Source organism: Nycticebus coucang, chromosome 14 (genome assembly GCF_027406575.1).
Source record: "Nycticebus coucang isolate mNycCou1 chromosome 14, mNycCou1.pri, whole genome shotgun sequence".
NCBI lineage: Eukaryota > Metazoa > Chordata > Mammalia > Primates > Lorisidae > Nycticebus > Nycticebus coucang.
The window spans coordinates 64,097,734-64,124,170 of record NC_069793.1 but is presented as its reverse complement, the minus strand read 5'-3'; the positions used below and the strand labels follow the sequence as shown (position 1 = coordinate 64,124,170).

Below are 26,437 nucleotides of genomic sequence, written 5' to 3'. Positions count from 1 at the left end.
ATCTTACGGTACTGTTCAGCAATTTGGTTCAAGATTTTATCACCAATGAGGATGTCATAATGATAATCAACACTGGAAGTTCACTTTCTTACAACATCATCCCCATACTTATCACACACCTTAAGTGGATCAATGACATTACCTAAGGACTTGGACATTTTGTTATTGTTTTTGTCAAGTGTAAATCCATGCATTAACACATTTTTGAATGGGATTGTGTTGTTTTTGATCATGCAACAAATTGATGAAGAGTTAAATCACCCATGGAACTGGTCTGAACTTTCACAATTAACTTCACAACGTAACGATAACTTGTTGCATTTTAGGAATTTATATGACAAACCAGAATCAAATCACACATCAAGTGTGTTGGTTTCCTTACAACATGCTTTGTTTAACTTATTGCATTTTTTTATTTTTAAATTTAAAAAATGTATTTATTTATTCATTAAATCATAGCTGTGTACATTAATGCAATCATGGGGTACAGTATGCTGGTTTTATATACAATTTGAAATATTTTCATCAAAGTGCTTAACATAGCCTTCATGGCATTTTCCTAGTTACTGTGTTAAGACATTTATATTCTACATTTAGTAAGTTTCACACGTACCCTTGCAAGATACACTGTAGGTGTGGTCCCACGAATTACCCACCCTCCACATCCTTCCCCATCCCCTACCCTCCCTTTCCCTTTTCCCCATATTCTTGGGCTATAATTGGGTTATAGCTTTCATATGCGTTTTTTAACAAGAAGTCCCTGACATCATTCTCAAATCATGCATCAGTACCTAACTCTGTAATTTGTTTAATTGTGTAAGTGATGATAGCATCTTCTAGTTGGTTCATCATCTTCATGAATAATTGGAATTGGTATACCCCAGATAAATTGCCATCAAGTACATGAGCCTAATTTGCACTAACACTGCACTTAATCTAGGTGCAACAGTTTTATCTAAAAAATTAGCTAGGCTAAGGTGCCTTTCAATTTCTTTTTAATTTTGGAAATGTTAATTAACCATTGTTTGGTAACCTGGTAAATCACAGGTTTTTTATATGTCAGTCTTGTGTTTCACTGTGTTCCGTTTCATTTTGGTATAACAACACACCAGGATCAATAAGTGTTCAATAATGATTTTGTTAGCTTTCAAATAAAACACACCTTCAAGTTCTTTGTCATTTAACACATCATTAAAAACACCACAATCATCAAGGCAAATGATACAGATTTTAAAATTATAAATGCATTTCCATGTAATAAGAGCAGATAATCCCATCACTTTTTAATGGTGCAGGGACAAATAGTACAAATAAGGCAACAGATAGTATTTCTCTATAACTTTCTTAATAAAGGTAATTCTTGCATTGTAACACAGCAGGTTCTCGAACAACATGGTTTTTTATAACAGTAATAAAAAATTGATTTCTAGTTGGGGCCACTGTCTGTATAGAGTTTGCATATTCCCTCCATGTCTGCATGGATTTTCTCTTGGATACTTTGGTTTCCTCTCACGCCCTAAAAATGTACAACTCAGGCAAACTAACCTATCTATGTGGTCTCAGTGGGAGTGAGCACCCCCTGTGATGGAATGGCATCCTTTCCAGGGTTTATTCTTGCTGTTAGCGCTGGGCTACTGGCATAGGCTCTGCCTACTTGCCCGCCCTGAACTGGGATAAGTGGGTTGGAAATGAATGAATGAGTGGATGAATGAATACAAATAATTATGAAACAAAAACTCATGAAGTATATAATAACCACACAAACTCAAGACAATAAATGATACAGTATGAATTTAATGACAGATTTATATACATAAATGTTTAATATTCGAAAGTGTTTTGAGCCTTTCTATAGAAGTTTGGTGAACTTTCTGGATGAGAAATATGTCAGGAACTTAACTCTTTCATATAGTAATTAGACTGTGGTAAAATGGATCTTGATAGGCATCGTTTTGCCTAATGTTTCCACTCAATCAGAAACTCTAGGTGGCACACAGAGATCTGTTTCAAACGAAACATCCAAATAATTCTGACGCACACCAATGTATGGCAAGAACTTCCCTGGGAAGGCACAGTGGCTCACACCTGTAACGCTAGCGTGGGTGGGAGCACAGATTTACTTATTTCAATTTCTAAAATTTAGAAGTGTTTTTAGTCTTTATATAGATATTTGGTGAAGTTTCTGTGACTAGAAATATGTCATAGGTCATTAACTCTTATGTATATCAATTAGCCTGGGGTAAAGTGGGTTTTTTATGCTAGGTAGATGGCGAGGGATTCCAGCTCTCAAAGGGACAAGGGTGAGTTCCCTGCCTTGGTGCTGCCTTAAGCAATTGCCCTTCCTGGGAAGAAGGACAAGGGGAAGAGGGGCACTTCATGTTCACCCTTCATTCTATTCTGAGCCCTGCCACACCCGAGGGAAGAAGGATTACCCTGGGAATCTGGGAATTTCCCAACCCAGGGGCAAGACAGTGCAAACACACAGTAGGATTGCTCACTTGACCCAGGTAGCCTAAGGCCAATTATCATGCCATTAGCTGTCCATCAAAGTGGTCCATGGTGACAGCCTTAATGTAGAGATTTCTGAAACTGGACTATACATTAGAAACACCTGAAGAGTTTTTTCTTTTTTCTTTTTTGAGACAGAGTCTCACTTTGTTGCACCTGGTTGAGTCCTGTGGCATCATAGCTCATAGCAACCTCAAACTCCTGGGCTCAAGTGATTCTCTTGATTCAGCCTCCCAAGTAGGTGGGACTACAGGTGCCTGCAACAATGTCTGGCTATTTTTAGAGACAGGATCTTGCTCTGGCTCAGGCTGGTCTCCAACCTATGAGCTCAGGCAATCCACCCCGCCTCAGCCTCCCAGAGTGCTAGGATTATAGGATTACACCGCAAATGGCTCCCACTCTCATTTCAAAATTTATGTAACAGTAGAATTTAGTTCATATATATTTGGTGTAATGACTTACTGTACAGTCCTTCTATCTTGTTTATTTTATATTATTGTTTCTGCCCTTTTCTTTATTCTTGCAATATTTTTTAGATATTATACATTTCATTTTGTCTTTAATTTGAAACTTCTACTTTGATTAACCATTCCACTTAAATGATTACCTGCACTTTCCCCGCCTTCCTGATCAGGCCACATTTCCCTACTATTATTTGAAAACAAAATTTCTAGAATGCTTCCAATTCATTTTTACTGACCCGCATCCCTAACTTCCAGGTTTTGCTCCAATATTTTATTAATGTTAGTTTAATATGCTTATTCAAATTTATGTCATTAAACTGTTTCTTTGATTTCTGAATCCTTGTTCATAACATAGCCTTAAATTTAACCTTTTCTTTATGTTAGACTACATAAGAAATTATTGAAATATTTAATTCAAGCTTCAATAAGTGCCTCAATTTCTTTTCTTCGCTTCTTCCTTCCCCTCAATTTTTTGTTCTGGTTCAAATAAATGATAATATTTGGCAAGTCTCCTCTCAAGCCCTTTTCTCTGTGGTGAACATGGGAGAGAACCTCTGAAACGTTGTGATATGTTTTAAATGAAACATTTTTCTTTCAGCCTGACAGATAAGCCACATCTGAGCAAGGTACAGGATTATTAGAAACTTGGATACTTAGGAAGTAAACAGATACACTGGAATTGTAAATATTGGATTAAATATAAAAATTATTTTTTCTTACTTTTTTTAAATGCATATCACTATTTAGAGTAAATATTATAATACTGTCTTGTAGGGTGCATATAAACACATATTATATATGACAAAAATAGCAAATATATGGGGTGATGAAGGGAATATAGCTGCAGAGATTCCTTTATTTTATATTAAGTTGTTCAATATGAAGAAGGCATTTTTCAATATTGAAGATCCATACAGGATAAAAATTCTCAGCATGGAAGGGAAATTTCTCAACCCGGTAAGTACCTTCCATAAATGTGAAATTAAGCAGTTTCCCCTAAAATCAGGAACAAGGCAAAGATACCCACTCTCACTAGTTTTATTCAACTTTGGTTTAGAGATTATAAGCATTACAATAATAGAGGAAAAATAAATACAGTACATTCATGTTATTAATGAAGAAATATAACGCTACTTACTTGTAGATTATATAAAAATGTATAAAATTCCAAGTAATCTACATAACTACTAGTACTAATAAGTGAATTTAGCAAAGTCATCAAAAAAAGTTTAAAATAGATAAATAAACTGTATTTTTATATAAAGCATCAAGTAACCAGAAAATAAAATTAAAAATTATTTCTTCTAGAATCAATGTTCATATACAATATCTAAGAACAACTTTAAGAAAAATAATGCAAGATCTTCATATATAAAACTACAAAATATCACTTAGAAAAATTAAGTAAGACTTAAAAATAAGATGGGAAATGCCATGTTTATGTTTTAGAAGGCTTAAAATTTTTAAGCTTCTAATTCTACCCAAATTTATGTATGCAATTGATGTAATCCTGACCCTTATTTTTTTAACAACTTAGTAGATCATTCAAACATTATAGGAAAATGCAGAGGACCTTGAGCAATCTGAAAGAGATGAAAAAAGTTGAAGAATTTACAAGAAATAAACATTTACTATAAAGCAGTGTGGTGCCATCATAAAACATAGAAAAATAGATTAATGGAATAGAATAGAGAGCCCAGAAATATAAACCCAAAGAGACATTTGATTTTTCAACAAAGTTGCCAAAACAATCAAATTAGGACAGTCATATTAAAAAATGATTCTAAAGGCTCGGCGCCTATAGCTCAGCAGCTGGGGTGCCGGCCACATACACCGGGGCTGGTGAATTCGAACCTGTCCCAGGCCTGCCAAACAACAAAGATATATACCTTCTCTATAACCAAGCATTCCAATCTCAGATATTTTTCCAAAAGGAATTTATGCATATGTTTCCAATAAAAGCTCTTGCGCTCTATATTAGTTAGGATTCTTCAGAGAAACAGAACCAGTAGGATATATAAATATATATGTATTTTAAGGAATAAGCTCATACATTTGTGCCTGCTGGCACAGTCCATATTTACAGGGTAGGTTTGCAGGCTGGAGGATGAGGGAAGAATTATATTGCAGCTCTAGACTAAAGACAGTCTGGAGGCAGAATCTCCTCTTCCTCAGAACCTCAGTCTGTTTTCTCTTAAGGTTTTCAACTGATTGGATGAGGCCTACTCACATTGTGAAGGACAATTTGCTTTACTTAAAGCAAATTTGCTTCACTCAAAATTTAAATGTTAATTTCATCTGAGAAAATACATCCAGACATTTGACCAAATGTATGGATACTATGGCCTAACCAATTTGACTAGTTGATAAAATTAATTATCATGGCCTCCATCAATGATGAATATTTATACAATGAAAGTAAAACTCATAAAACAGCACAAACGAGAATTTTTATAGAGCTCCTCTCTGCTTTAAGTGGGAATAAATTCTGAATAAGCTCCTTATATCATTTTGACTAGAATATGGGTTTTATTATCATGCACAGACATAAAAATGATTCTTATACATAAAGCTGTTCCCTCTTTACAAATACGTATGCACAAAATGCTTGTACTAACTAAATAAAAATAAAAAGATAAACATAATATAAAAGGGGATAATTTTATCAGCAAAAGGAGCTATACTGAACAAAATAACTTAAAATTAAATGCATATTACTTAGTAGCCAAAGGAAAAGAGAGTACAGGATGCTTTTATAGTTGAACTTGAGTCATATATGTAGTGCAAGTGGATTTTTTAAAAGATGCGTAAGTATTTCATGCAAATATTTAAAACTTTATTTTTATAAATCCTAAAGTTCAAATGACTTTAAATTATGGTTATATTTAATTTTAATTCGTCTAAACTTAAACTTGGAATGAATACGTTTGTCATAATCAGTGTTTTAAAACAATTTTAATGTTAATTTCCAATTAGTTGTGCTGCTTTAAATGGAATAGGAAGTGGAATTAATATTAATATTTCCTTTTTTTTCTGAGCCAGTCTCTATTGCCCAGGCTAGAGTGCCGTGGTATCAGCCTATCAGCCTAGCTTACAGCAACCTCAGATTCCTAAGTTCAAGGGATCCTCCTGTCTCAGCCTCCCAGCTGGGAGTACAGGTGTCCACCACAATACCCAGTTAATTTTCTTAGATTTTGTAGAGATGGGGTCTTGCTCTTGCTTGGGTTGGTCTTGAACTCCTGAGCTCAAGGGATCCTCCCAACCTGGCCTTCCAAAGTGCTAGGATTACAGGCATGATCCATCTTGCCTCACCAGAATATTAATATTTTCTAATTCTCTGTAAGTGGAAACAGGAATATTTGTGCAAAAATGCTCACAGTTCATTAATTTAAAAAAAGCACATGTGTGCATCTAATCCTGAGATGGTTTGGTATGGCCAGGGGACAGCCGTAATTTTTAAAATGCTCTTTAAATCTGGATTCTCTGGAGTATTGGCTGTCCCTGACGGCTTCAGACAAATGCACAAAATCTCAGCTCCCTGGTCCCCATCACAGTGAGAGTCCTAGTATGACTAATCTCATTTTCGCCCTTGAGAACTCCATGTGTTGTAGGTGAGTGAGTTTTTATTGCTGTGAGACAAAATTTCAGGGAGGGAAGATCTATTTCCTATTAGATGTTATGGATCCTAAAGAAGTGGCTGAAAATATTTAAACTTTTTTTTCTTTGGATTTAAATAGACCCCACGAAAAAGACTAGAGCAGTTGTGTGTGGAAGCAAGCAATACAGGTTCATGAGAGTCAACTGGCATATTTCAGATTCATATTCAGTGACATTATGGATCATGTTGGTAGCCGGAAATGGACCATGGTGGGAATGTATATATCTCAGAAACTCTCAAACATTACAAATCAGAGTTAGTCGTATTTGCATCTATTTATTTAGTTTTGTGATAAACCAGTTTACCAGCACACTACTGGACCAGAGAAACAATTATGAACTACTCCATTCTTACCCCAGCAGAATGGAAAGTGCTGTCATGGAGGAGAGACTGGGAAGATCCTGGCTTTGAGGACATCTTTAGCTCTTTGTGCTGAAGGGCCCTGAGTTCTTACAGATGAGGTTCCATGTTGGCCCTGGACACTGACTACTGTAAACATTCAAAGCATTTAAAGGGGTAAATAACTTCCTTGCCCTGATTCTTCATTACACACATGAAATATTTGTCACTGGGTTGTGTTGTTACATATTTGGAGGACTTACACAGTGCTTCAGTGTGCTGGGTTCTGGAAATGCACACACAGAAAGACAATGCTCAGAGCACAGAAAGTTCTCAGTGAACTGGGGTAATCAGATGTGTTCTCATCCATGAGATCAACACTCTGATATTATACTCTTTGTGAAAGCAGGAAAAAGAGGAACTTATGGGAAGATGGGTAATGGAGGCAGTGAGAAGTGCTCTAAATTGTGGTGAGTCAATAGCACAGAACAGGAAGTTTGTAATGACTTTTCCATGATGGCTGTGAAAATGTTCATGAGGCAGTTGAGAAGTTTCCTAGAGTGACCTTGTGTTAGAATGTAGAATCAGCCATTCTAGTACATGGAAGTTCACCTATGGACCAGATCTTAATGCCAGAACTCCAACTTAGCTTTATTCTCTGCCTCCCATAAGAAGAATTTTATTCTTTGCCACTCCTTCCACCTATTGATATATGATACTATCTGCAGGGGTAACTTCATATGTGGACTCATTCTTAAATACTTTGTAAGTACTGAATGCATTACTTCTCCCCTCGTGTTACAGTGTGAGTTTTATTTGTACAATTAAGATATTAACTTAATCATTTTCTTTTCTTTTTTTTTTTGAGACTGTCCATTTTATTTTCTTTCATCATGCAAGTGTCTACCTTGTTTTTGTTATTAATTAAGACAACATTAGGAGAATGAGCTAAGACTTATTCATCTTTATATACTATAATATAGGAAATCTTTGAGTGTAATCTGACTTTTCTTCTATTTCTGTAAATAGGAGGTGAGGACCTTAAATGTTTCCCCAGGCATGACCACCTTAAACGACACTGGTGTTAGTCATACAGTCTTCCGTTTACTGGGCATCCCTGGCCTAGAAGACCAGCATATGTGGATTTCCATCCCCTTCTTCATTTCCTATGTTACCGCCTTGCTTGGGAACGGCCTGCTTATCTTCATCATCCTGTCAAAGCGCAGCCTCCATGAGCCCATGTACCTCTTCCTCTGCATGCTGGCCGGGTCAGACATTGTTCTCTCCACATGCATAGTACCACAAGCTTTGGCCATTTTTTGGTTCCATGCTGGGGAGATCTCCCTGGATCGTTGTATTACTCAGGTATTCTTCCTCTCTTCCATTTTTATCTGTGAGTCAGGGATTTTGATGGCGATGGCATTTGACCGCTACATTGCCATTTGTTACCCACTGAGTTACACCACTATACTTAGACTTTCACTTGTTGGGAAAATTGGTGTGGTTGTATTTCTGAGAAGTTATGGCACAGTTTTTCCCATAATATTTCTTCTGAGAAGATTGACTTTCTGCAAAAACAACATTCTCCCAAACACTGCCTGTAAGCACATTGTCTTGGCCCATGTTTCCTGTGATGACATCCGAGTAAACATCTGGTATGGGGTTTTTGTCCTTCTGTCAACCATTGTCTTGGATGTTTTGCTAATTTTTATTTCTTATGTGCTGATTCTTCGCACTGTCTTCCGCATCCCTTCCCAAGATGCTCGCCACAAAGCTCTCAATACATGTGGCTCCCATGTCTGTGTCATTATCCTCTTTTATGGGCCTGGCATCTTCTCAGTGCTCACGCAGCGGTTTGGACATCACATCTTACCCTATATTCATGTCCTGCTGGCCAATGTCTATATTTTGGTTCCGCCTATGCTAAACCCCATCATTTACGGGATCAAGACCAAGCAGATCCGGGATCAGGTGATTCGTGTATTCTTTACAAAGCAGAAATGAATTTTGTAAGGAAAATATCATTGTGATTTTCTCAATAATTCTCTCTGTGCATGAAGTAAACTTTAGTATTGGGATGTGGGGAGGTATGGCTGAGAAACTAGTCAAATGACCCCATCTCCTGGTGTCTCATGTAGAGCAATTTTGTTAGGGCCATTTTAGTTCTTGTTTCTTCCAAGAATTTTTCTCATTCACAGAGTTAAGAACTTTATCAGTTTACTTCTTTAATGATATTTGTATCACTTTTACCTTAGACTGAATATTAGAATAATAGGAGGCAGCAGTTCCTTCTGCATAATAGCTGAAATATTATTTTCTGATGTTTTTAAAGCTTTGAATAGCTGTACCTGTTTTATTCCTCTCACAGACATTTCCTCTGCCATTTTTCCTAATATACTCTAAATATTTAAATTTTTTCTTTTCACAGAAATTATTATAAAATTTATTTGTATCTTATAGTTGAATATAAGTTGATATGTGTATGTGTATATATAATTTACGTCTGTCTCGGAGCAGAAAACATAGCAGTTTAGTATTTCTTATGTTCATGGCATTTTTATTCATACTCTTAATTATTTTTCTTTATTTTCTCTATTTAAAAAATCTTTTTTATTAAATGATAACTGTGTACGAATTATGGGGAACAATGTGTTGATTTGATATACAATGTGGAGTGCTTAAATCAAACTGATTAACATAGCCATCATCTCACTTACTTGTTTGTTGTGGTAAGACATTTATACTATACTTTTAGTAGTTTTGAAATGTACCATTGCATTGTGCACAATAGGTGAGGTCCCCCCCAAAACCTCCCCCCCCTTCTTGTCCCTTCCCTCTCCCTCTTCTCCCCTCCTTCTTTCTCGACTATAGTTGTGTTTCATCATTTGTATGCATGTGTAGGCAATGATATATTGGTTTCACAATAGTATTGAGGACATTGGATACTTTTTTCCCCATTCTTGAGATACTTTACAAAAAAGAATATGTTTCAGTTCCATCCAGTAAACATAAAAATTGCTAAGTCTCCATCCTTTTTTATGGTTGTATAGTATCCTCTGGTATACATATGCCACAATTTATTAGTCCATTCATGAATTGATGGGCATTTGGGCTGCTTCCACCACTTGGCAATTGTGAATAGGGCTTTAATACACATTATGGTGCAAATGTCCTTGTAAAATTATTTTGATCATCTGGGTAGATACCTAGGAGAGGAATTGCAGGATCAAACAATAGGTCAACTTTTAGTTCCTTGAGAATTCTGCAAACTTCTTTCCCAAAAGGCTATATTAATTGGCGGTCCCACCAGTGGTGTAGAAGTGTTCCCTTCTCTTCACATTCACGCCAACAACTATAGTTTTGGGATTTTGTGATGTGGGCTAATCTTACTGGAGTTAGGTGATATCTCAAAGTGGTTTTGATTTGCATTTCTCTGATGATTAAAGATGTTGAACATTTGTTTCATGTATTTTTTGCCATTTGCCTGTCATCTTCAGAGAAGTTTCTGTTCAATTCTCTTGCCCACTGCCCACAAGGAAATGGGGTTGTTTGTTCTTTTCTTATTGATTAGTTTGAGTTCTCTGTGAATTCTAGTTATCAGACCTTTGTGGAAACATAAAAAATCTGCAGGGTGGCGCCTGTGGGTAGGGTGCTGGCCCCAGGGTGGCGGGTTCAAACCTGGCCCCAGCCAAACAGCAACAAAAAAATAGCCGGGCACTGTGGCAGGCACCTGTAGTCCCAGCTACTCAGGAGGTTGAGGCAAGAGAATTGTCGAAGCCCAGGAGTTGGAGGTTGCTGTGAGCTGTGACGCTACAGCACTCTACCAAGAGAGATAAAGTGAGACTGTCTCTACAAAAAAACCAAAAACCAAAAAACCCCAAAACACATAACAAATTTGCAAAAATATTTTCCCATTTTGAAGGCTGTCTGTTTGCTTTACTTACAGTGCTCTTGGCTGTGCAGAAGCTTTTTAGCTTGATCAGATCCCAGTGATATATTTTTGGTGTTGCTTCAATTGCCAAGGGGTCTTCCTCATACTGTTAGTTATTATTATTATTATTTGAGACAGAGTCTCACTCTGTCATCCTGGGTAGAGTGCTGTGGCATCATAACTCACAGCAACCTTAGCCTCCCAAGTAGTCTGGACTATAGGCAAACACCACAAAGTCCCACTGGTTTTTTGATTTTTAGTAGAGACAGGGTCTCACTCTTGCTCAGGCTGGTCTTGAACTCCTTAGTTCAAGCAATCCACCTGCCTTGGCCTCCTACAGTGCTAGGATTACAAGTGCCAGCCTCTGAGCCTGGCTTTATCTCTGGCTATTTTAGGATTTTCTTTTGTCTTTTTGTTAATTTTCAAAAATGCTTATTATCTTATCTCAATCTGTGGCTTGCTTTGCAGATACTCTGCAACAGGATTGTCTAAGCTTTTCAAATATGTGGATTTCATTAGTTTTGAAAACTTTTCAGCTATTATCTGCTTGAACATTATTTCTGTTCCATTTTCTTTATCCTTTCCCAGTATTTGATAGTTCGAATGTATTGTTTCTTATGCTAATTTATTGTTTTATGTAACTATGTTTTCTTCTTCCTAACTTTAATTTCTGTTATATCTATTACTCTTTTTACAATTCACTAATCCTCTTCTGTTCCTTAAAGCTATCTGTGTAACTTGGTCATCAAAAGTTTATTAACACGTAATCATGTCTTTTGGTTCTATAATGTCCCTTATATTCGGTTGTAATTTTTTTCCAGATCCTAATTCTCTGGATCAATTCTTCATGCTTTCAAATACCTTCAGCATTTTTTTTTGTACTTTAAAATTTTGTACTGTTAAAAATTCTATAATCCTAGTCTGATAACTGCAATTACTGTATCATTTGTCACTGCTTTTCTTTTCGGTTTTTGTCCTAATTGTGGCTCATAAAGATTTTCCTTTTTATATCTAGTAGGTTTTGATTTCATGCTTTATATTCTAATAAGAAATCTAAAGAGACTATAGTTAATGTTATCAGAAATATTTCCCTATTTATGTTACCCAGATAAAGGGAGCAGATAATCACTTTTCTCCAAATAGGACCTGGGCTGAGGTGAGGCCAGTTTTAGTTTCGGTCTAATAAGTCTTTGTCTTACTTGCTCACATTTCTTTTTCTTTTTTTTTTTTTTGTGGTTTTTTTTTTTTTTTTGGCCAGGGCTGGGTTTGAACCCGCCACCTCCGGCATATGGGACCGGTGCCCTACTCACTGAGCCACAAGCGCCACCCTACTTGCTCACATTTCTAAAGAAAAATCCTTTACAGATTTTGATTAAGACCCTGAAAGGCCCTTTTCTCCTTAGTCTGTAAAATGCGAAATATGTTAAATATGTAACAATAAGTTACATTATTGAAAACTCTTAAATTGCTATAATTTTAAGGTAGCAAAAATTAGTTTAAATGTCTCCAATGTAATAAAAAACTTGTTAGCTATCTTTGCATAAATAGGTATATATGATTTTGTACAGAGTTTGATGTAAAAGTTCAAGATATGTAAAAAGTTCAAGAAAGAGATAAACAGAATTATACCACAAAGACAAGAGTGATAAAAAGAAATGCTTTATGTGTTTAAATGTTTTTCCAATAGTCTACAATGAACATTTCATACTTTTGCTCTTTAAAATAAAAAGTTATTTTCCTATAGTAACTATTATGTAAGTAGTGTTAATAGATACAGTAGGTACACCTACTAGTAGAGAAAAAAATAAACAGATGCACACAGATAAACACACAGAAAACTCATAAGTGTGCATGATATATAACAATGTACATTAAAATTTATTAACAATGCAGTACTTCAAGAAATTGGTGACTTTTACTATCATTTTATATTCATTAGTCTGTATTGGCTAGTCTTAAAAGGGTGATCATGATTTAGCCAAGTAAAAAATTAATTTTATATTATTTTATTCTAAAAATGTTTAAATATAATGAAAATTTGAAATAGTTCTATGATAATGAACTATTTGCTGAGTCCCTAATTTTTTTGAACAGTCACATCCCCAAGTATGTGTGTGTGTGTGGGAGTCAGGGACTAACTCTACCAATTTTTTTGGTATGTTTGTTTATGTGGGAAAACTGAATATACAAAAATGTGATCAAATTGTACCTCTATGGATGCTTCTTTACTTGCAATGAGGTTACATTGCAAAACCCTTTGTAAGTTGAAGATATTTAAATTAAAATTCATTAAATATACATAATCTACCAAATATCCTAGGTTAGTCTCAAGCACTTTAAACATAGAATACTTAATTAGCCTATAGTTGTACAAAATCATCTACTATGATGTCTACTTTATAATAAAGTGTAAGTAAATATCCCACGTAATTTATTGAATAAAATATTGAAGGTGAAAAACAGAATGGTTTTATGGGTTCTTAAGTATGGTTTCTACTGAATGCATATTGCTTTGGCACCATCATAGTGTCAAATATTGTAAGCCAAATCATTGTACCCACAAGTATCAATATCTCCATGCATCCATCAATCTATGTTATTTTTGATGCATGAACATATAAATGTTGTTTTCAAATAAAAATGTAGTCAATGTGTATACAGCAATGGGAAATTTTTTGGGTGTTACGTAATAGGACAAACAAGGGAGGGAAAAATAAACTTTGCCTTGAAGGGTCAACAATAAATGCAGACTAAGCAATAAATGAAGGTAAAAAGGAAGGTACTACTGGAAGTTGCATTGGCAGAGCCAGAGGTGTGGAGGACTGTGGCATGACCAAAATTAGGTGTAGGGTGTAGGTGTAGGGTGGGTAAGTAATGTCCTCTGTTTGAGGACCATCTTTTGTGAAAGGTGAAAAAAATGTTGCAGAAATAACATTTAGCTAGATGTCTAATATACTTATTATATTTGCCATATAGAGGAATGATTGAGATATTCTATCCTGATAGCAAATAGTAAGAGACCCCCAATTCCCTTTCCACGATGGCATTCCCAGTATCTACAGTCTTGTCTCAGGATATTCAGATTCTTGAGAATTTCTATCAGCACTTACTCTTATATGACTGATTAATTCATCCTCTCATTCATTCCTTTATTTATTCAACAATATTCAATATTTAATGAGGTCCTAATATGTGACAGGAACTGTTGTAGGTGCTACTGATAAAACAGTTAAGAAATCATACAAAATTCCCTTTTTTTTTACAAGAATATATTACTTGGAAGAAAATGAGAGATAAAGTATGTAAGCAGAGCTGACTGTCAGGTCTGTGTAATGATTTGCTGTTACCCTAATCATCATCAAAATTGTATGTTGTAGAGAAAAATGACGAATGAGAAAAGCTTAGGGGACTGGGCACTGTGGCTCATGCCTGTGATACTAGCAGTGTGGGAGGCTGAGGCGGGTGGATTGCTTGAGCTCACAGGTTCGAGATCAGCTTGAGCCAGAGCCAGAGCCAGAGCCAGAGCCAGACCTTGTCTCTAAAAATAGCCGGGTGTTGTGGAGAGCGCCTGTTGTCCCAGCTACTCAGGAGGCTGAGGCAAGACAATTGCTTAAGTCCAAGAGTTTGAGGTTGCTGTGAGCTATGATGCCATGGCATTCTACAAGGCATGACAAAGTGAGACTCTGTCTCAAAAAGAAAAGCTTAGCATGTTGGAATGTAGGAATGAGATGAGATGACAAGGATTTGTAGTTGCAAATAGCAGGATTGCAGAAAGCATCATTGAGAAAATTTTAATTAAGAAAGGACTCAAGAGAGGCAATGGACCAAGGCAGGCAGAAATCTTGGCAAAGGAGAATCTAACCAGAGGAAATAGCATTTGCAAAGCATTCAGAAGAAGAATCCTTGGCATATTTGACGAATAACCAGGAAACAAAAATAGTTAAAGCAGAATGAGAAACGAAGAAACAATTATGATATGAAGCCAGAGGCAAGATCAAGTAGGACCTTTAAATTCTTGGAAGAATTATGCCTTTATATTGGAGAACCACTGTTACCACCTGAGAATTGAGCCAGACTGGAAGTTTCCCTGTGCAGGGACTTTGCCCAACTGCTGGAGGTCTGGCAGACAAAGGGAGAGAGGGTGCTATGAAATTTACATACACATAGTGTTTTGACTCACAAGAGACTACATGGTATCAGCCCCTAGGGAGGCTAATAGGCATTGCCACAAGCAAAATCTTCATGGCCTTTTATTAGGGATTTGGCAGTCATGAACACACAAGGCAAAACAAGAGAAGGTAACAGTTTAATGTTTTGATTAAATAGGCAGTTCAAGGAAGAAAGCTATCAGATTGAAAGACAGAGGAACACTAAACTACAGATCAAAGAATACTTTGCGTAAGATTTAATGAGAGAAATTACAGCCTACAGATCAAGATGGCTACAGCTTCAGGGAAGTTATCGGTTACTTTCTGGCATTATTATATCCTTTAAGCTTCTGATCTCTACCTAGACATTTCCCAGACTACTTTCTCATCTACTCTGCTGGACATTCCAATGCTGCCTGCCCACCATGGGCGTATAGTGTAGTGGAGGACTGAGACTTGGGGCCATAACCTACACAAGATCTTGGGGACGCCAGCCTACTCTAATTCTCACCCATAGACTACTGAGTTATTGTGACCAGAAAACTGATAATTTCTGATTTCTACTTTGATAGTATCGCTCCAAAATAGCAGGACAATTTTTGGGTGACACGATTAACTTAGATGGGGCTGATGGTTGCAAATTTGTGACTATATTATGCTAAAACCACTGCTGATATACTTTAAAAGGGTAAATCATGCATGAATCTCAACATAGCTATTATAAAATGAAATGATAGACTGAAGATATATAATGTGTGTGCATGTTGTGGTATAAAGATAGACAGAAAGACCCCAGTAGGAAGATGGTGAGTGATTTATAATCTGAGGGAAAGATAAGACCTGAGGATGGGCCTGGACAATTTGAACAAGCAAATTGTCTTCAATTGCTAAGAGGAAGGTTCTAGGGGAAGATGTTGGGTAGTAAAAGAAGTTTCACATAGAATATATTACATTTGAGATGCTCATTAGATATAAACACAGTTGAAGTAAGGAGATACTTAGAATTGTAAGTCTGAAGAATAAATGAGAGTATTGGCTACAAAATTGGAAGCTCTATCTGCATACCAATTCATCTAAAGCTTTCAGAATGGAGAGATTAGAAAATGATTATTGAATGAAAAGAGTAGAGGTTCAAGGATGAGCTTCAGGAACTCCACTGTGAAGAAGTCAAGGAGATAAGGGAAACCTATCAACAGAGTCTCAGGAGCAGACATGAAGATTGTGGGAGCACAGGAGAGGGGATGAGGAAAGATTTTCAAGGAGGAGAGGATTGTTGAATATATCAAAATGTTGATATCACATCGAATAAGGCGAGGGTGCACATTGACTATTGATTTGGCAGTGTGGAGAATGTTCATGACTGTGACAACTGTAAAGGTATGAGTAAAGGTAGGAGAGGATTGAGATCAAGAAAAAAAGAGAAGAGATGTTCTAGCCTACAAGTGGACCAAAAGTCCTTGTCTAAACTGGAGAAATGAAGTGGTAGCTATAGGTGAATGTGGATTAAATGGTTATTCTTAAACTTGTTTGTATTTTACTATATTTTTGTATTGGGGAAATAATGATATAAAGAAATGGAAATGATCTGGTAAAGAGCAAAGTTGAAGATACATAGGTTATAGGGGAGAATGGCTGGAGGAATGTCCTAAGCTTGATGAAAGGAATGGAAGAAGTAAAGCCACTGAATGTAGAAAACACACTGAAAAGGCATGGTTCAACAATTAAAAGAAAGGCCACTGTCAGAGGTTCATCTTATTCAATTCTCCAGTGTAGGGATATGGAGGTAAGAGGGGTGAACTAGTCTAATTCTTACCTACATTGCTAAGAAAGCTAACTAACTAAGCCAATATAGACATTAATATTTGATGACTAGAGGTTTCGGAAGAAACATGCACCTCCCTGGTGCACTTACTGTACAGACACCAATACATGAAGTCATTTAAGTGATTTTTCAGTTGCTTCCTCTCAAATCCTATTGGTAAAGCTCATGGCAAGTATGGATAGAATTTCTTAGAAATGTAAGGTGTTACTTTTCAGCATTACAGTCTTTTCTGTTTTGTAAACAATACAGGAACTACTTAGTGTTGTTTCTGTGAGTCTTAAGCTCATAAAAAGTGGGAGTTAGCATAGGAGATACTGGCAAGAGGACATGGAGACACGTGAGATGTTACATCTAAACTGCTGAGTAATGGTTGTGAAGATGTTCAGTCCACAATAGAAGAAGGACACAGACACATTGGAGCCATAGGTATAGAGAGCTTTAGGGTGAGTATCTTGAGAAAGATTGCAGAAGACAGTCCATCTAATTAGCAAATAGGAAATAAAAATTACTACAATATCTAAGAGCAATATGGCATTAGGATAAAAAACCATACTAGATACTTACTCGATGTCATCACAGGAAATTTGGATCAAGACATTATGTTTACAATGTCAATGGAAGGATGTTACATCTAATGAAATCTGTCTTTTCAGATGAAATATTGGAAAATGGAAAGCATTTTTGGATATATTAAGCTTGGAGCTGAGTGTAGGATAGAGAGTAGGGGAAAAGGGCAAACACTGGAATCCATGAAACAGTTATTCTTTTCCCTAGTAAGAGAAATCGATATATCGATGCATTACTATCATGGTGAAATAGGATTATGAAAGCAACTATTTAAATTACCTTCTCAGGGTGGTGCCAGTAGCTCAGCCAGTAAGGTGTCAGCCACATACACCCAGGCTGGTGGGTTCGAATCGACCCCGGCCTTCTAAACAACAATGACAACTGCAACCAAAAAGTAGCTGGGTATTGTGGCAGGTGCCTATAGTCCCATCTACTTGGGAGGCTGAAGCAAGAGAATTAATTGCTTAAGCCCAGGAGTTTGGGGTTGCTGTGAGCTGTGATGCCACAGCACTCTTCTGAGGGTGACATAGTGAGACTCTGATTTAAAAAAAAAGTAAAAGATACACTGGGGAAAAGAATCTCTATTCAATAAATGGTGCTGGGAGAACTGGCTAACCATGTGTAAAAGACTGAAACCTGACCTGCACCTTCGCCACTTACAAAAATTTATTCAAGGGTGGCACCTGTGGCTCAAAGGGGTAGGGCACTGGCCCTATATGCTGGAGATGGAGGGTTCAAACCCAGTCCTGGCCAAAAAAAAAAAAAATTGATTCAGGATGGATAAAAAACTTAAATCTAAGGCATAAATCAATAAAAATCCTTCAAGAAAGTGTGAAGAAAACACTTAAAGATATTGGCCTGGGGAAAATTTTTTTTTTTTTTTGCAGGTTTTTTTTTTTTTTTTTTTGGCCGGGGCTGGGTTTGAATCCACCACCTCTGGCATATGGGGCTGGTGCCCTACTCCTTTAAGCCACAGGCACCGCCCCTGGTGAAAAATTTTATGAAGAAGACATCCATGGCAATTGCAACAACAAAAATGAAAAAATGTGATTTAATTAAACTGAATAGCTTCTGCACAGCTAAGGAGACAACAACCAAAGCAAATAGACAACCTTTGGAATGGGAAAAGATATTTGCATGTTATGAATTCAACAAAAGCTTGATAACTAGGATCTGCAGAGAACTCAAATTAATCAACAAAAAAGGAGCAAACAATCCCATATATCGCTGGACAAGAGATAAACGAATAGAATCTTCTCTAAAGAAGACAGACCAATGGCTAACAAACATATGAAAAAATGCTCCTTGTCCTTAATCATTAGAGAAATGCAAATGAAAATCACCTTGAGATATCACCTAACCCCAGTGAGAATGGGCCCACATGATAAAGTCTCAAAACTACAGATGCTGGCATGGAAGTGGGGAGAAGGGAACAATTTTACACTGCTGGTAGGACTGCAAACTAATACAACCTTTTTGGAAGGAAGAATGGAGAATTCTAGAAGAACTCAAATCAGACTTCTTATTTGACCTTGCAATCCCATTAGTGGGCATCTACCCAGAAGAAAAAAAGTAATTTTTATCATAAGGACATTTGCACTAGACTATTTATCGCAGCTCAATTTACAATTGCCAAAAATGTGGAAACAATCTCAATGCTATCAAACCCAGGAATGGATTAACAAGCTGTGGTTTATGTATGCCATGGAATACTATTCAGCCATTAAAAGAGATGGAGACTTTACATCTTTTGTATTAACCTGCATGGAGGTAAAACACATTCTTCTTAGCAAAGCATCACAAGAATGGAGAAGCAAAAATCCAATGTATTCATTTCTAATATGAAGACAATAAATGACCTAACACATGGTGGGAAGTAGGGGAAGGAGGGAGTAGGCTGGGTGGTCATGGTGTATGACAGACCTCTTGGGGGCAGGACACAATATAAGAGGGAATTTATCTAACAAGTGCAATCAGTGTAACCTAATTCTTTGTACCCTCAATGAATCCCAAACAATAAAACAAACAAACAAAATAAAAACAAAAAGAAATAGAATCTAGAGTTTCATAACAGAATAACCAATTTCCCTGGATGCAATAAAAACCATTAACCAAACCAAGATAATTATCACTTGAACAAGAAAAGACAATCAACAGATACAATCCTGGAGATGACTTAGGTGTTGGAATTATTTGACAACGATTTTAAAGCAGCTGTTAAAAACTTAAACTTGGCTTATAACTCACAAATGCAAACAAGGTAATCTAATCATAATTACCTTCATATAATCCAAAAGAAAAAAGAAAAAACAGGTTATAAAAGGCTTATGAAAATCTTATGGTCAAATTGATTAAAATTAAGTTTTGTTTATAAATTGTTATTTAAAAATAATTTTCTATAATAAATTACTAATGTGCTTAAAACCAATGAAAAAATGGAAAACTTTAGCACAGAAATGGAAGATATAAAAATGTTACAGAGGAATAATTTTACATCAATAAAAAATACAATAAGTGGAAAAAAGACCTCTGTGAATAGGCATGATAAAATGACTATGACATAGGAAATCAGAGAAGAAAGAAAAAGGAAGAAAGGAAGAAATCATTTGAAGAAAGGAAAATCATTTGAAGAAAGGAAAACAGATATTACCTAATATGAACAATAGAGAAATACAATGGAAAAAATGAGGAGAGCCTCAGGGACCCCTTCTTAGGGAGAATAATACACACATTATTATAACTGAAGTCTCAGAAGGAGAGCAAAATGTGGGGTTGATATTATTGAAATAATAGTGAAAAATTTTGCAAATTAGATGAAAAGCATCTACCTACAGATTCAAGAAGCTGAGTGATTCTCAAATGGAGTCACTTTCAACCAAAGTGAAAGTGACTTTCTTGCAACCAAAAAAAAAAAAAAAATTATGCCAAAACACATCATAAACTAACTTATGAAAAATGAAAACAAAAAGAAAACCTCAAATTTGGGAAGAGAGATTACATATTCCTCATAGGGAAAGGGCAATTTAGATGCCAGTGCATTTCTCTTTGAAAGCATGGAGGCCAGAAAGAAGGGGTGTTATATTTTTTACATGTTGAAAGAATAGTACTTTCAACACCAATGTCTAAATCTGGTGAAAGTATGCTTAATGAGTAAAGAAGAAATAAATACCCAAATATCCAGGACTCCCACAATTTATATGTAAATATCACTGGAAAAAAAATAGCACTGGAAATAGCAATGGAAAAAAAAACTTAAGTAGGCTGTTTTGCTTTTCAATTTTCTTTATTATCTTTTTTTTTTTTTGGAAAAACCATTGCCTTTTATTTGCTCAATTAGCAAAAGATTGGTTAGAGATCATTTTCATTGATATAGTCCACCATCATTTTCAACTCAATGTATCTAAACTTAAAGTCTTCTTCCACTCCAAATTCCTTTCCTACATTAGCTTTTCCATGTGTATTAGTGGCACCAATTATACTTCGATGATCCTAGAATCAAAACTCAAAGATGACAGCAACAAACTAGTATAAATTAATTACTTGTTCCTATTTTTGCTATCCTTTGTGATTGTCTTGTTTTCCCATTTGTGTGTGTGCATGCATGCATGAGTGTGGTAGATGGAAGTTTGTTATCACTGCATAGACACTACCACAGCATCATCTTTTTATTTTTTTTTTATTAAATCATAGCTGTGTACATTGATATGATCATGGGGCATCATTCACTAGCTTAACAGACCCTTTGACACACTTTCATCACTCTGGTTAACATAGCCTTCCTGGTTATGTTATTCTCTCAGTTACTGTGCCAAGACACCTATATTCCACATTTACCAAGTTTCACATATATCCTTGTAAGATGCACCGCTGGTGTAATCCCACCCATCCCCTTCCCTCTACTCACCTGCCCCCTCCCTCCCCTCCCTTTCCCCCTTCCCCCTATTCTTAGGTTGTAACTGGGTTATAGCTTTCATGTGAAAACCCTAAATTAGTTTCATAGTAGGGCTGAGTACATTGGGTATTTTTCTTCCATTCTTTAGATACTTTACTAAGAAGAATATGTTCCAGCTCCATCCATGTAAACATGAAAGAGGTAGTGTCTCCTTCTTTCTTTAAGGCTGCATAATATTCCATGGTGTACATATACCACAATTTATTAATCCATTCGTGGATCGATGGGCACTTGGGCTTCTTCCATGACTTAGCAATTATGAATTGGGCTGCAATAAACATTCTGGTACAAATATCTTTGTTATGATGTGATTTTTGGTCTTCTGGGTACTTGCCCAGTAGAGGAATTACAGGATTGAATGGCAGATCCATTTTTAGATCTCTAAGTGTTCTCCATATCTCTTTCCAAAAGGAATGTATTAATTTGCATTCCCACCAGCAGTGCAAAAGTGTTCCCTTTTCTCCACATCCACGCCAACATTTCTGGTCTTGGGATTTTGTGATATAGGCTAATCTCACTGGACTTAGATGGTATCTCAAAGTAGTTTTGATTTGCATTTCTCTGATGATTAAAGATGATGAGCATTTTTTCATATGTCTGAAGGCCACACGCCTGTCTTCTTCAGAGAAGTTTCTCTTCAAATCCCTTGCCCAGCCTGCGATGGGATCCCTTGTTCTATTCTTTTTTTTTTTTTTTTTTTGTAGAGACAGAGTCTCACTTTATGGCCCTCGGTAGAGTGCCATGGCATCACACAGCTCACAGCAACCTCCAACTCCTGGGCTTAAGCGATTCTCTTGCCTCAGCCTCCCAAGTAGCTGGGACTACAGGCGCCCCCTTGTTCTATTCTTGCTAATACGTTTGAGTTCTCTGCGGATTCTGGTTATTAAACTTTTGTCATAGACATAACCTGCAAATATCTTCTCCCATTCTGAGGGCTGTTTACTTGCTTTACTTACTGTGTTCTCGGCTGTGCAGAAGTTTTTAAGTTTGATCAGGTCCCAGTAGTGTGGGACTTTTGAAGCTGCTTATTGCCCAGGGGGTCCTCCCCATACAATACTCGCCCAGACCGATTTCTTCAAGGGTTTTCCCTGCACTCTCCTCTAGTATTTTTATAGTTTCATGTCTTAAATTTAAATCCTTAATCCAGTGAGATTCTATCTTAGTTAATGGTGAAAGGTGTGGGTCCAGTTTCAGTCTTCTGCAAGTTGCCAGCCAGTTCACCCAGCACCATTTGTTAAATAGGGAATCTTTTACCCACTGAATGTTTTTAATTGGGTTGTCAAAGATCAAATAATGGTAAGTAGCTGGATTCATCTCTTGGTTCTCTATTCTGTTCCAGACATCTACTTCTCTGTTTTTGTGCCAGGACCATGCTGTTTTGATCACTATCGATTTGTAGTATAGTCTGAGGTCTGGTAGCGTGATTCCTCCTGCTTTGTTTTTATTTCTGAGTAATGTCTTGGCTATTTGAGGTTTTTTTCTGATTCCATATAAAACGAAGTATTGTTTTTTCAAGATCTTTAAAGTATGACAGTGGAGCTTTAATAGGGATTGCTTTGAAATTATTTATTGTTTTGGGTGGTATGGACATTTTAACAATGTTGATTCTTCTCAGCCATGAGCATGGTATGTTTTTCCATTCGTTAACATTTTCAGCTATTTCTTTTCTTAGAGTTTCATAGTTCTCTTTATAAAGATATTTCACGTTCTTTGTTAGACAAACTCCCAAATATTTCATCTTCTTTGGCACTACTGTGAATGGGATAGAGTCCTTAACTGTTTTTTCAACTTGACAATTGTTGGTATATATAAAGGCTACCGATTTATGAATGTTGATTTTGTAACCTGAGACATTGCTGTATTCCTTGATTACGTCTAAGAGTTTTCTAGTAGAGTCCCTAGTGTTTTCCAGATATACAATCATATCACCTGGGAAGAGCAAAAGTTTGATCTCTTCTGACCCTATATGGATACCCTTGATCGCCGTTTCTTCCCTAATTGCGGTGGCTAAAACTTCCATTACAATGTTAAAAAGCAATGGAGACAACGGGCAGCCTTGTCTAGTTCCTGATCTGAGTGGAAATGATTTCAATATAACTCCATTCAATATGATATTGGCTGTGGGTTTGCTGTAGATGGCCTCTATCAGTTTAAGAAATGTCCCTTCTATACCAATTTTCTTGAGTGTTCTGATCATGAAGCGATGCTGGATATTATCAAAAGCTTTCTGCATCGATTGAGAGAATCATACGGTCTTTGTTTTTTAATTTGTTTATGTGCTGAATTACATTTATAGATTTACGTATATTGAACCAGCCTTGAGACCCTGGGATAAAACTGACTTGGTCATGATGTATAATTTGTTTGATGTGTTGCTGGATTCTGTTTGTTAGGATCTTGTTGAATATTTTTGCATCTATATTCATTAGTGATCTCGGTCTATAATTTTCTTTTCTTGTTGGGTCTTTTCCTGGTTTGGAGATCAGGGTGATCTTTGCTTGATAGAACATGTTGGGTAGTCTTCCTTCTTTTTCTACCTTTTGGAACAGGTTGAGTAATATAGGTACTAATTCCTCCTTAAAGGATTGGTAGAATTCTGACATGAAACCTTCTGGTCCTGGGCTTTTCTTTTTAGGGAGGTTTTGTATGGTTGATGCTATTTCCGAACTTGTATGGGCCTGTTCAACATTTCCACTTGATTCTGGCTAAGTCTTGGAAGGTGACGTGCTTCCAAGTATCGGCCAATTTCCTTCAGATTTTCATATTTCTGAGAATAAAGTTTCTTGTAATATTCATCAAGGATTTTTTGGATTTCTGAGGAGTCTGTTGTTATTTTGTCGTCGTCGTTTCTGATTGATGAGATTAGAGATTTTACTCTTTATTTCCTGATTAGGTTGGCCAAAGGTTTATCTATTTTACTGACCTTTTCAAAAAACCAGCTTTTTGATTTATTGATCTATTGTACTATTCTTTTGTTTTCAATTTCATTTAATTCTGCTCTAATTTTGGTTATGTCTTTTCTTCTACTGAGTTTGGGGTTGGAATGTTCTTCCTTTTCCAGTTGCTTGAGATGTCCCATTAAGTTGTTAACTTCCTCTCTTTCCGTTCTCTTGAGGAAGGCTTGCAGTGCTATAAATTTCCCTCTTAGAACTGCCTTTGCAGTGTCCCAGAGGTTCTGATAGTTCATGTCTTCATTGTCATTTTGTTCCCCCGAATTGGCAATTCCTTTCTTAATCTCATCTCTGACCCAGCTATCATTCAGCATAAGGTTATTTAACTTCATGTTTTTGTATGAGTATGCAGATTCCTGTTGTTACTTAGCTCAAGTTTTATTCCATGGTGGTCTGAGAAGATGCAAGTAATAATTTCTATTCCTTTAAATTTACTGAGGTTAGACTTGTGACCTAAGATGTGGTTGATTTTGGAGTATGTTCCATGGGCTGATGAGAAGTATGTGTATTCAGTTTTGGGGGGATGAAATGTTCTGTAGATGTCTGCTAAATCCAAGTGTTGGATGGTTAGGTTTAAATCTAAGATTTCTTTGCTCAGCTTCGATCCAACACTGCCAAAGGAGTGTTGAAATCTCCAACGATTATGGAGCTGGAGGAAATCAAGTTGCTCATGTGTGTTAGAGTTTCTCTTATAAATTGAGGCACATTCTGGTTGGGTGCATAGATATTAATAATTGAAATCTCATCATATTGAGTATTACCCTTAACAAATATGAAGTGACCATTCTTGTCCTTCCTTACTTTTGTTGGTTTAAAGCCTATTGTATCTGCAAATAAAATTGCAACACCTGCTTTTTTTCTGATTACCATTTGCCTGAAATATGGATGACCATCCTTTCACCCTGAGTCTGTATTTGTCTTTTAAGTTAAGATGTGACTCCTGTATGCAACAAATATCTGGCCTGAGTTTTTGTATCCAGTCAGCTAACCTATGCCTCTTTAGAGGACAGTTTAAGCCATTCATATTAATGGAGAATATCAATAAGTCTGGTGAAGTTTGGGGTATCTAGTTTGTCAAAAGTCCAGTGGACATTTTTAATCTTTTCGCCAGTGTGGAAATTGGAGTTCGATCTGAAGTTTCTGAGTGAGTTTACTTTTGTGGTATAGGATTGGGTTGGTCATTATGGAGGATAGGTCTGAGAATATCCTGAAGAGCTGGTTTGGTTATGGCAAATTTCTTCAACATATGAAGTCATTAAAGTATTTAATTTCTCCATCATAATGAAACTCAGTTTAGCTGGATACAAGATCCAGGGTTGAAAGTTATTTTGCTTTAGGAGATTAAAATTCGATGACCACCCTCTTCTGGCTTGAAAAGTTTCATCAGAGAGATCTGCAGTCATTACAATATTCTTACCTTTGTAGGTAACGGATTTCTTTCTGCTGGCAGCTTTGAGAATTTTCTCCTTCATATTAACTTTAGTGAAGTTAATTATGATATGCCTGGGAGATGTCTTATTGGGGTTGAGTCATGCTCGGGTTCTGAAGCTGTCTGTTATCTGAATTTCAGAATGTCCAGGCATGTCTGGAAAACTCTCTTTCATAATTTCATGCAGAAGGGCCTTTGTGCCCAGCGAGGCCACTTCATCGGATTCAGGAACTCCAAGGATTCGGATGTTGCCCTTCTTCAAATTATCCCAGAGTTCTCTGAGAGAATGATCCGTTTTTGCTCTCCATTTCTCTTCGTCTTTGAGAGTTTGGGAGCGTTCAAAGGCATTATCTTCAATGTCAGAGATCCTTTCTTCTGCTTGCTCCATTCTGTTGCTGAAGGATTCTACTACATTTTTCATATCTTTGAGGGCTGCAAATTCTTGCTTCAGTGTGTCTAAGTCTTTGGTGGTTTTGTCTTTAAATTCGTTAAATTCTTGAGACAACTTTTGAATTTCTCCTCGAATTCCTAATTCCACTTTATTAATCTTGTCTGCAATCCAAATTCTGAATTTGATTTCCGACATCTCAGCCAGTTGTTTATGAATGGGATTTTCAATTACATCTGCCATATCTTTCCTTGGAGGAGTTGATCTATTCTGGTTACTC

At 36.5% G+C, this 26,437-nt stretch overlaps 1 protein-coding gene across 1 annotated transcript; it reads left to right on the top strand.

Annotated features, from left to right (window-relative positions):
• The first annotated feature begins 8,028 nt into the window (after window positions 1-8,028).
• LOC128566051 (olfactory receptor 52B4-like) lies at window positions 8,029-8,973 on the top strand. Its single transcript, XM_053562954.1, has one exon. The coding sequence runs from the start codon at window positions 8,029-8,031 to the stop codon at window positions 8,971-8,973; it is 945 nt and encodes a 314-aa protein (XP_053418929.1).
• Window positions 8,974-26,437: the final 17,464 nt, after the last annotated feature.